The sequence below is a fragment of the Chinchilla lanigera genome, unplaced genomic scaffold, assembly GCF_000276665.1.
Source record: "Chinchilla lanigera isolate Chin_1 unplaced genomic scaffold, ChiLan1.0 scaffold00043, whole genome shotgun sequence".
Lineage (NCBI taxonomy): Eukaryota > Metazoa > Chordata > Mammalia > Rodentia > Chinchillidae > Chinchilla > Chinchilla lanigera.
In genome coordinates this window covers 17300725-17313018 of record NW_004955444.1, presented here as the reverse complement: position 1 = coordinate 17313018, position 12294 = coordinate 17300725, and the positions used below count along the sequence as shown (strand labels likewise).

The 12294-nt window shown below is 42.3% G+C and overlaps 1 protein-coding gene across 2 annotated transcripts in view; it reads right to left on the bottom strand.

The window, feature by feature from the left end:
• Asph (aspartate beta-hydroxylase) overlaps positions 1 to 12294 on the bottom strand; it is a gene marked incomplete in the record, with an annotated part of 204907 nt that overhangs the window by 7948 nt on the left and 184665 nt on the right. For both annotated transcript variants that reach the window (XM_013518174.1, XM_013518175.1), the window contains 2 exon segments: positions 9037 to 9170; positions 9542 to 9633. In XM_013518174.1, the coding sequence (XP_013373628.1) occupies positions 9037 to 9170; positions 9542 to 9633 (226 nt within the window).

Genomic DNA, 12294 nt, shown 5'->3' with positions numbered 1-12294 from the left:
CCAAAGATTTAGGAATGTTTAACAACCTTAAATATTGCATCCCTTAATTTAAGTTCCCGTGAGCTGGGAAGGACTGTCAGCACGGGTACCCTTACAGAACACTGCTGCACATAAGAGAAGTTAAGAGCCACTAGTTTATGGCTTCTTGATATGTCAAATATAGATTAGTGCAAACCATTAATTAATTTTTAAAATAAGAAATCTAGGCAGTATGGCAAAGCGTTCTTGTTAAGTGGCTTTAAAATTGTATGAGGAAGTATTTCTTGTTACATTTACATTCTTCCCTTAATTTTCTTTTAGACATTTCTAAGAAAATGGAAAGATAATTACTTAGTGTTCTTTAATGTAGATTCCATCTGAACACTTGAAAAATTATGTCTTTCAATCAGTTATAAGGGTAGAAGGTAAAAGTAGAGCCACAATTAAACTAAAGGAATAAAGAGAAAGACAATACAACCCCATCCAAACCACATCCAGACCCGAGTGACTCTGGGGTTACACTAGAGATCTGTCACCTGCCTGGGAAAGGCTAACTGTTTCCTACAACACAGTGAGACAGACCATAAAGATGTCAAAGGTCTGGAGAGCTCTTCTGAATGAAAGCCAAAGCCTCACTGGAATACAAAAGTTTTCAGAACACATATTTTTGAGCAAAACTCTAACAAATATGATTACATTACAATCAACTTGTGACATAGAAGGAGCAGAAATTAAGCAAGTCCTAGCTCAGGGTGGCCTTGAGATAGGACTTCCTGGGGAAAACCCACAGGCCTTCCCTGATGGCTGAGAACCACAGGACTGGGGGTGGGAGGGGGCTAGATGGTTAACTTGGCTTCCTGTTAAACTGTTTTACCATTAAGAGAAAAAAGCCTTACCCTGGTTTGCCAAATACACAAGCATGTATGGTCACAAGATAAAGTATTATTATGTAATCCCTCAATTTCTCAAATTATTATTATAATTAAAATTTATAATAATGATAAAATAGTGACAGGCCATATTTAATAGCTATAATTTTGTAGTGGAATTATTATCCATCTTAATAAGTCTACAGACACCAGCTGCTTACAGAGCCTTCACTGATGGGGTTGAGGATACAGCTCAGCAGCACAGCGCCTGCCTGGCAAGCACAAGGTCCTGAGTTTGATTCCCAGTACCAAACAAGAAGGACTCGCAGTCTTCACTGAAAACTCTCTAGAGGATATCTCAGTGATCTGTGTTAAAATGTCCTGAGGTGAGTAAATGACATGGCTGTTGCTTTCCTCCTAACCGGTCACGCGGTGACAAGTCCGGGTCTCTGAGTGAGACAAGTCCACACTGACTCTGTGGAAGAGCAGGAAGTGCCTAGGTTTGTTTCCTTACAGCCTAACACTTTAGGGCAAGGTCATGGTCCTGGGGGTATTCTTAGCATCTGCAGATGCCAAGCTGCGGTGTACTGCACGGCATTTAGACAGGCTGAGTGGAATACACAGCTCTCACTAATTCTGATCCACTTAAATTATCTAGTTCTCACTCCACTGGAACCCCTGGCACCCGCTGTAAGTGAAATTTAACCTGCACTACGCTTCCTCTTGTTTCCTTCCTCCTAGAACATACAGAAATTGTGCTTCTTTCTCTTTCTCTTACTCTCTCTCTCTGGAGAGGACATCCTCTGGAAGATAGTACGAATGTGCTCTTTTCTGACTGTTCAGCTATTTGATTGGCAAAGAACTTCATCTATGAGCCTCAGCTTCCCCACTGCACACAGACAAGTTAGGTTTTAAGGCTCCTTTCTTTTTTTTTTTTTTTTTTTTGGATTTTCTCCGGTACCGGGAACCGAACTCATGACCTTGCGCTTGCCAGGCAGGTGCTTTTGCCGCTGAGCTAAATCCCCAGCCCTTTTAAGGCTCCTTTCAATGCTAAAATTCTCTTAATTCTCTGAGCCAAATTCTTGATTAGGACTTGACTCTTCATAGTACATTTCACAGGATTTTAACAATCTTTCATCTGAGATCTAGGCATAGTATGTACCATTTTGTTTAATGTCAAGGTATTGCAGAGCTCAGAGTGTACTGTACCGATAGAATGCTTAGCACGTTCCCTGGATTCAATTCCCATCATGGTAAAAAACATTGGTCCAGTAAAAGACAGCTAACTTTGCAAAGAACCTCTTTGCCCAACAGCATTTATAGCAGGAGCCCCCAGGTCCCCCTGTTAAGAGGCCTGTCTGTCAGTCCCTTATGGGTGCAGCCTCCTAGCTAGGATAACCCGGGGTATCTCTCCTTGGCTAGGCCTGAAGGTTCATACCAGCCTGTGTCCACTATCTCTTTGACTTCTGTGACCAGCAGCAGAGGATCTGTATATAGACAAAAATCACTGAAGAAGGAAAACAAGGAGAGGCGGGGAAGCACACCTGGGCGACAGAGACTGGATGACACACCCACACAGCTCTGGCTTCAGGGTGGGAAAGAGGAGGAATGGGAGAGAACTATCACCTACGCTGTTTCCCTGCCTTCCTCTCCTGGTTCCTCCCAGCCACAGGCCGAACCACAGCCCCCAGCAGTAGCGCTAGCCCTGCATACCCCCCAATTGCTATTCTTCCCTCTCCCCCAGCGCCCTAACACTCCCGTCCTCATCATCCTCATCGCTGTCAGAGTTCACACCCCACGTGGCAAGAAGCACCTCCAATCTCGCAGGAGTGCCGGGTCTCTCATCTTGGAACAGAAAGAACAGATGTGCCCATTTCTGCAGCAGACAGACAAGAGGATGACAAAAGTTCAAATATACACATCTGTCACATCTGTCAAATATACACATCTGTTCAGATACACATCTGTGCATCTGTCACATCAGCCTTTGTAAATACAGTTCTGAATGCTCTCTGTGAATCGCTTTAATACTCCAACTACAAAAACACATTTATTCTTCCAATTTTACAGAAGAGGGAACTGAGGCCTACCAAGGTTGTAGCAGTTGTCTAAAACTACATTTAATAAGAGAAAACAAGGATCTGAACACGGGTCTTGTGAGTTAGAATGTTTTGAGGGGCTGACCCAGGAGCCTCCGCACCATTTACTACTGCCATAGAAAAATGGACTCCAGTTTCCCAACTAACACCTAACGAACACCTGGAATGTGATCCATTTTCAACATGGGAACTGCTACTTCCTGTGGTGGTGCAGACAGATTGCGCCCGAGGGCCTCTGTTTGTGGCAGGACAGCGGTAAACCAACGACTGTGCTAAAATGCACAGGGGCTCCCACACTTTGCTGATGTATTTAATTGGCCACGTTGTTCAAATGCAGGAATGAAGAGGACAGGATGCCACTATTCAACAGCGACAAACCTCCAGGAACACATCACCCGGAACTACAAAAAAGCCCTTTTGTTCTATGGTCCCAAATGGGCAGGCACCAGTGGTGACCTGTAGAAAAGGTCACATTACAACACAGATGGGAGAGAGGTTACTCTCCTGCGACAGATTTATGATTTCTGGGAAAGTAAAAAAAGAACATGAAAGAAGGGAGGATAAAAGTACTTTGTTTATTCACAGCTTCTATAATGGGACTTTAAGACCTAGTTTATCTTCTGGGATACCCTGTGAAAACAAAACAAATGTTTTGTAGGAACAATATATGTTGGATTGAAAATATTAAAGCCTTTTCTAAACTGTCTTTTAACATGACATTTACATAATATTCCTAATTGGAGCTTGAGAAATTACTGAAAATAACCACTATAAAATGCTTGAGGTATGTGGGGAAAGGCCATTATTTCTACAGCAATACAGAAATTAAATGACTGCCAATTCAATTCTTCAATCTGTCACTCAGTGACACAAAGGCCATTGTGGGCCTTCCCAGATGCCTATGAGGCCTGCCCAGTGTTTGAGGCTGGCAATCGTAGGCAGGAATGCTGAGTCTCCAGGAAAACGTGAGGTCACAGGTCATTCTCTCGGCATAGTTCAGAACATTTTGGAAGGGCCCCTTGGAGAATCAACACAAAGAATTCCCTCTGGAATTCCTGAAGCTCACATAACACAGCCGCTCCACAGGGCAACAATTAATTTCCACTTGTTGATGGCATGTTTATCCAGTGGCTCAAGTTTAATTCAGCTCTGGATCAATGTTGCTAATGAGTTCATCTTACAATCCACAAAGTAAGGCCTGGGTGGGGTGCCACAGACCACAGGACCAGATATGGAGATCTCCAGTTGCTTTTTCTGTTTGTTTCCCAATTATCTGGAAGTAAAAACCAATACTTGGAACGATCACCTTGAAAGTACAGCTTGATCTTGTTTTGAAAACAACATCAAGATCCCCCAGACTCCAAAACCTATATATAGGAAGCCTGGGGGGGGTTGTGTCTAGGAATATACTAGTGTTTTAAAGTCAGAATGCTTTAGGTAGGAGTCTGATTCTAATATTGTAGTGGGCTGTATGATCAGCTTTCCCAACAAAAGATAGATGGACTTGGAACCTTATCTGCAGATGTAATCCAGTTTATGATTTTGAGACAAGATCATCCAGGTTTAGGGTGGTCCCTGAGTCCAATGATAAGTGTCCTTATCCTCGAGGAGGACACCGGGAGGAGGTGGACACAGAGGCAGACTCTGGAGTGATGCCAATAAGCAAGGGACACCATGGATGGCCCGAAGCCACTAAAGCGAGGGAAGAAAAAAGGCCTTCAGGAGGAGCTAACCCTGCCCACACCTAGATCTGAGAGCCGGGCTTCCTGAATAAATTTCTGTTGTTTTCAAGCAGTCCTTTTTGAGGGAATTTGTTATGATAGTCTGAGGAAATAGAAGTATCAACCTTGTGCAAAACTTATATTCATCAATCTCCTACTCCTCAGCTGGAGAATAAGATTTTAATAATCCTAAGTACATAGTTTAGTTGCTAGGATTGATAAGTTAATGTACATAGAGTGTTTAGAACTGTGTGTGGTCCAGCCATGCTATCGGAACAATATATATTATAACTATAATTGCTATCATCATGAATACACATTTGGAGTCATTGAAAGGTACCTGGGCAATATCTCTGGATACTGGGGTAAAGAAGAATCCTTTTTTACTGTGCTTCTCTGTGTTGTGTGAATCATGCACAAGGGACATGCATTAGTTTTGGAACTGAAGGCATCTGTTACTCTGAAATGATCATTTTTTAAATAGTGCAAAGATTGCTTACCTGCAAGCTCATGATTGGATAAAGACAGTTGTGCTATGCTTTGCAAATATGGAGTATTTAAACAACGTGTACTCTATCAAGAATCTCCTGGCTATGGAGAAACAGACATCTGACTATTAATTCCTGAGAACTACAGGGCACAAATTTCTACAAGTAACACACTCTTTTGGAAGTGCGATGCTCTGAAAAATTGTTTCCTATTGCCTAGCACCAGAAAATCCGATTACTTGCTATGCATGCTTCTCTTTCCACACTTACACTTCTGCAATCACCACAGAAAAGTTAATTTCATATGAAACTGTGTTTTTTTCTTCACAGTTTATAACTACTATTCAGAAATCTAGGTGTTTTCATAATAAACCTTACAGAGCACTTTAATTAAATGACCCATTTCTCTTATGAAAAGCACTACTTTTGTAATGAAGCTCTGAGCGCAAACCAGCCACCACCGAGTTAAGGCTTACAAAGGACGTGGAACAGCCCGCTGTGCTGTAAACAGGAGGGACGTGGAGAGCGGGTGCTAGCTGGCGTGGCAGTGAGGCACAAGGGCGCTGGCGCTCTCTGGCTCTTCAGGGATGAGAGAACATCAAGAATTTCATCCTCTACAAAATTGCCTTCATGGCCCCATAATAGACAGGTAGGTGCCAAGTACTCTTTAACAATGACCACGACTTTGCAAAATACACCATGTGAAAATCATTGTTATCAGCAGCCCCCTACTATCACGTGAAGTAGGTTGTATTTTAGCACAGCAGAAACTGAGGGGGTGCCAAGGTAATGTTGCTATTTGAGATCTCCCTCTGCGCGAGCTGTGGGACCTCTGGCAGGGGAAGACTGTGGGCCTAAAAGGGTTTAAACTTCAGGGGAGGGCTTGGCAGAGGTTTCCTGAAGTGTGATCAGGTGTGGTCACGAAGTGCTTGCAGGGAGCCCGGACGGGGGAGGGCACCTACAGACGTGCCGCGGGAGCAGCTCTCCCAGGTTCTCTTCTTGTTGGAGCCCTCTGCGGCTTCTAGTCTGAGCCTCTGGCATCGTGCCCTTGCTCCCCGGCCCCTGCCAGGTTGTTCTTCCAACCTGGGCATTCTCTTTTACCTCAGGCCACTGAAGAAGAACAAATGTGTCATTTGCTGGAAAATGGATGGAATGGGATGTCATCATGTTGAGCAAAATAAGCCAGACTTGAAAGATACTATGTATTTTCCTTAATATGTGGAGTCTGTTAAAAAAGAAAAAAACCAAAGACGACATGAAAGGAGAAGGGGCGTATTACTAGCGGAAAGGAAGGGAGCCAGGGAGAAGGGCTAGAGACTGGAAGGGACGGCAGTGGAGGGCGGAGATGACCCAGACGTTATGTGGAGGCATGAAAATAACACGATGAGACCCCATGTTTTATAAACTAATATGTAATAAAGAAAAAAAGGACAAAGATCAGTTCTACATCTGCGTTCTACCTGCCTGTGCCTGGGGGGATTCTTACCGAGTGGTTTCATCCCATATATCTACAAGCAGAACAGACAACAGACAGGAAGCCGGTGGCAGGCCATAAAGGCTGAAGGGAAGAGGGAAGGGAGGGAGAGATGGAGAAAGAGAAGCAGCACAGAGTGCAGGAGATAAAGCGAACAGGTGAGTCCTACAACCCAAAGCAGTACTCAGAACAAGGCCTGGTGTTCTCCATGTTCACCCCCTCCTGCTCTTGCACGAGCCCAGGAATGTGGTGTGGCCGTCTGCACCTCTCCAGCACCCTCCCACATCCCAAGTCCCTGGCGTGCTCCTTCCCCGTCCTCCTCGGCAGAGAGACCTTACGGATCCAAGCAGACCTCTTGGTGAGGCTTGACAAGATGCTTTCATAGCTTCTTGCCATTTCTGCCAGCACTCACTCACTGCTCCAGCTTCCTCCGGAAGCTCCTGCTATGCCTGCCTCTGCAATTTCTGTCTCTAGATTTGACTTCTCCCTTGAGGGTCAGACCTTTATTTCCAGGCAACTCATGGATATTTCTACCACTGTGTTCCAATGACAACCTAATAAAATATATATAAACACTTGATCTATGTTCCCTTCCTGAACTTCAATCATGTCTCCTAAGTTCCCAACACATGCCAGGGTGTCACCACTCCCTACTGACCGAAGACTGAAACTGCAGTGTCGTCTTTGACTGCTCCATCCCTACACCACACACCCAAGATGCGCTTGGGGATCCACATCTCCTGCATCTGCTCTTTACACTCCATTTCTTCTAGACTCGAATTCCAGTTCTTTTAGCCTCTTGCAAGTGTCACTATGGCAACCTTTTGACTGTTGTTCCATCTCTTCCCATCAGATTCACACTTGGCTTTTACAATACCTTCATAACAGAGGTCTGACACTGTCAGCTGGGTATTCAAAAGCTTGCATCAGTGGCTGAATTCTTTATGGGCCTCCCACGACAGGATGCAGAACCACTCAGCATTTTTCACATTTGGCCCATAAAGTGTGGTCTCTCTACTTTGACAGATGCTGTTTTGGAATACCCAAATCTCAGTTTTTGATGTTCAAATCCATCATGCCTTTAAAAACCACCACTGTCAAGACTCCCAATCCTCAACGGCAAGTGAGATACCCCTGCCCACTGACTCATCTCTGTCACTTTTATCTGTTTCCAGCAGTTCACATGGCATTTGATATCTCAACCAGAGGACCAGTGGGAGAGGAAAGTCTCACCTGGTGCCTCTATATCCCCAAGAGTGTCTTGTGCTGTGATGCTATGGCAGGGCAGGTGTGTGTCAATTACCAAATGAACCACTCAGAACACTCATCCACCATTCTGACCTCTAATAAGGACAATGAGAAAGTCTAAGAAGATAAACTCTTGGTTTCTGAACCCTAGGAGCTGGCGCTTATTGTGGTGATTAGGCTAATTTATACTAATCCACAGGAAACAGTAGCAGGTAGACAGCAGGATCATTGAGGAGATACACTATGTTCTTTCAAAGAAATCAGAAGATTCATTCTACTTTTATAAAAATAAATTGGATCTTAGTAATAAATTTATTTTGAATAGTTAAGAGAAGTGTATACTCCAGGAAGCAAGTACTAAAAAACAAGCACAGTAGTTGGAGCAAGTGTGGTTTGTTCACAAAATTATGAATAAACCTGCCATGACAGGTAAGGAAAAAGCAGCAGGAGAAGGAGCGCTAACATCCTGCTGATGTCAGAGCACGGACTAAGTGCCTCATTGGGATCGTTCCATTTAATCCGCACAACAGCCTTGTAAAGTAGATAGTATCACCGCCAGTCTTATAGCAAGCAGGCCAAGATTTGAGGGGATTAAGTAACTGGCCAAGGTTATACAGGATTAAGTGGCAGAGCTGAGCTCTGAAAAGGACAGCTGGCTTCCATCACATCATGATGTCCCCTCTCAAGCAAAAAAGAAATGTCACAGGGTGTTTTTTTTCAGGAAAGGGAACTTGTTATATTTATGAACAGTTCAAATTGTAAGCCCCCAAGTACAATGTGTACCATATATATATATATCCATATATCTATATCTATATATCTCTATCTCTATCTATCTATCTGTATCTATATCTCTATCTATCTATCTATCTATCTGTGGCTTAATACGTGTTAGCTGACTCTGAATGCAAGTTTGTCCACCTAGAGAGAGAAGCAGGAAGCTCCGGGAGAAATGCTGAGGACCACCACAGAACTGGGCAGTGCCTCAGACTAAAAGGAAGCATAAAGAAGGAATATAGACTCAAGAGTCTGTATTTACCCTCGTTCAGTCTACTTCAGTCACAACGGAAGAGAGATAATCCAGCTGAACATAGCTTTATAATAATGAACACTCATCTTCAGATGTGACGGACAAGAGGAAATACAAAGGAAACATACTTGGTCTCATTGGCACATCGGATCTTGCAGCCATCTTGGGGTATCACCAAGCCCAGGTGCATTCGGAGCCTGCAGTTGGTGGGTCCTGTGTGTGGCCACACATGAGTTCCAGGGTGCATGACGGAATACTTGATCTGCACAGAAAACATGACATTCAATCAGCCTTTGATCAAGGTGTGGAGAAACTGCTATATTAAAGTGACAGTACAAAATTACTGTCAGCTGGGATTAGAGCCTTTGTGAGACTTAAGATTTATATACCCATCATATTCTTTGTGAAAGGACTAAAAATAAGCACTCAAACTGTGCATGAAGTGGTAAATATTGAATATTTTCTACCCTCAATTCTGACACTAATGACATGAAATTATGTTTCATTAAAAAGTACGTGGGAAACAAAGAGGTATTCATTGGGACGAAGGAAATAACCACTGATTTGTACAGGTCAGCCCTCTCTCATTCCCAACAACTGTGTTCTCCCAGGTACTGAAAACACTCTTGGTACCTGTCCTCTTCTGCATCCTGTTGTCTCGGGGAATTTTTCTAGTAAAGTGCAGGTTTTAGGAGCTCCTTTACAGGCATTTTCATTTTTCCTTCCTAGAATAGTAAATGACAAAAACTACTATTAGAAACAAGTCTAAAGTTGGGCACTACGGCATGTACCACTAATCCAGCTACTCCGCAGACTGATTTGGTAACACACAAGCCCAGGAATTTGAGACCAGCTTGAGCAACACAGCAACCCATCTCAAAACAAACAAATCCAGTGAGGCTTACCTTATCCATTTAGACCCTATGCATAGTTTTTCTTACTGCGAGAATGAGGAGGACAGATAAACACAAAAAGACAAAGTGTCTTCCTTTAATAGACAATGACAGTCCTTTTCTACCCCCAATAAAAGGAAAAGGATAGGAAAGGAAAAGTGAAATTATCATTATACTCAGATGACATGATAATGTACACAGAAGACCCCAGAAACTCCACCAAAAGGCTCATGGATTTAATAACCAAATTCAGTAGCATAGTTGGATACAAAGTTAACACCCCAAAATCAATAGCATTCCTGTACACAAGCAACAAACAGAGAGAAATTAGGGGAATCACACCTTTCACAATAGCATTTAAAAAGATGAAATACTTAGGAATCAATCTAACAAAAGAAGTAAAAGATCTATACAGTGAAAACTATAGTATTCTGAAAAAAGAGATTGAAGAGGATATCAGAAAATGGAAAGATATTCCTTGCTCATGGATAGGAAGAACTAACATTGTGAAAATGGCCATACTCCCAAAATTATTGTACAGATTCAATGCAATCCCAATTAAAATACCATTAGTATACCTCACAGATCTAGAGAAAACATTCCTAAAGTTCATCTGGAACGAGAAGAAGCCTAGAATAGCAAAAGCAATCTTGGGAAACAAAGGAAAGGCAGGAGGCATCACAATTCCTGACTTGAAATTATATTACAAAGTTACTGTGATAAAATCAGCATGGTACTGGCACAAAAACAGACCTGAAGATCAATGGAACAGATTAGAAAACACAGATCCAACTACAAACACACTCAATCACCTTATCTTTGACAAAGGGGCCAAACATGTTCAATGGAAGAAAGATAGCCTCTTTAATAAATGGTGCTGGAAAAACTGGCTTTCCACATGCTGAAGACTAAAACTAGTCCCATGTCTTCACCATGCACTAAATTAAAGTCAAAATGGATCAAAGATCTAAATATTAAAACAGAAACACTAAATTTATTGGAAAAGAAAGTAGGTAGAAATCTTGAAGATATTAGGTAGGCAGAGAGTTCACAAACAAAAACCAAACTGCATGGGAAATATTTCGAAGAATCAACAACTGGGATCTCATCATATTGAAAAGTTTCTGCACATCAAAAGAAAGTAAAAAGAAAACCCACGAATTGGGAAAAAATTTTAGACAACTGCCCCTCAGACAAAGGACTTCTACTAGGACATATAAAGAATTTTTAAAAAATCAGGCACCCCAAATTCAAAGACCCAATCCAAAAATGGGCAGCTGAGATGAATACACACTTCTCAAATAAGAAATACTAATGGTGAATACATGAAAAAATGTTCACCATCATTAGTCATTTGAGAAATGTAAATTAAAACAATGACTCCATCTCACCCCAGAAAGAATGGCTATCATCAAGAAATCAACCAATAGGGGCTGGGGATTTAGCTCAGCGGCAAAGCGCCTGCCTGGCAAGCACAAGGTCGTGAGTTCGGTTCCCGGTACCGGAGAAAAAACAAAAAAAAACAAACAAACAACAACAAAAAAAGAAATCAACCAATAAAAATGCTGGAGAGGCTGTGGGGAGAAAGGAACCCTACTTCAGTGCTGGTGGGAGTGCTGGCTGGTGAAACCACTATGGAAATCAGTTTGGAGACTCCTCACAAAACTAGGATTGGGAGCCGGGTGTGGTGGCACATGCCTGTAATCCCAGCACTTGGGAGGCTGAGGCAGGAGGATCGTTGTGAGTTCGAGGCCAGCCTGGGCTGCAAAGTGAGCTCAAGCCCAGTCTGAACTCCATAGCGAGACCCTGTCTCAAAAAGACCAAAAAAAACCACAACAAAACTAGGACTGGAAGTCCCATTTAACCCAGCTATTCCCCTTCTGGGTGTTTTCCCAGAAGAATTAAAAACATCATACCACAGCAATATATGTACATCCATGTTTACAGCTGCACAATTTGTTATAGCTAAATCTTGGAAGCAACACAGATGCCCATCCACTGAGGAATGGATAAAAATGATGTGATATTTCTATACAATGGAGTATTACTCAGCTATAAAAAAGATAAACTTGAGGCTTTTGTAGGTAAATGGATGGAACTAGAGACCATAATCGTAAGTGAAATAAATTGGACCCACATATGTAAACATCATATTGTCTCCTTGCTGTAGGAACCTGAAAGAATAAGTAAAACTCAAAACATACAATAGATCATCAAAAAGGGAAAGAAATTGCTCAAAGGAAGGAATGACTGGGATGAGGGAAAGGAGAAAAAAGAAGGAAGGTAAAATATAAATATAAATAGCTGTGATAACTGTATTGCTGATGTCTGATGGTATATTGAAAGGAATAGTTAATGCTTAAAATTTTTTACGTTCTGACCAATTTTGCATGATTGTGTCTGGTAATCAGGACAGCTGATTTGCTGGTAACAATACGCAATGGAATTACCATAGTGAATTCCTACCATCTTGTCTAGTAAAACTCTGTATTG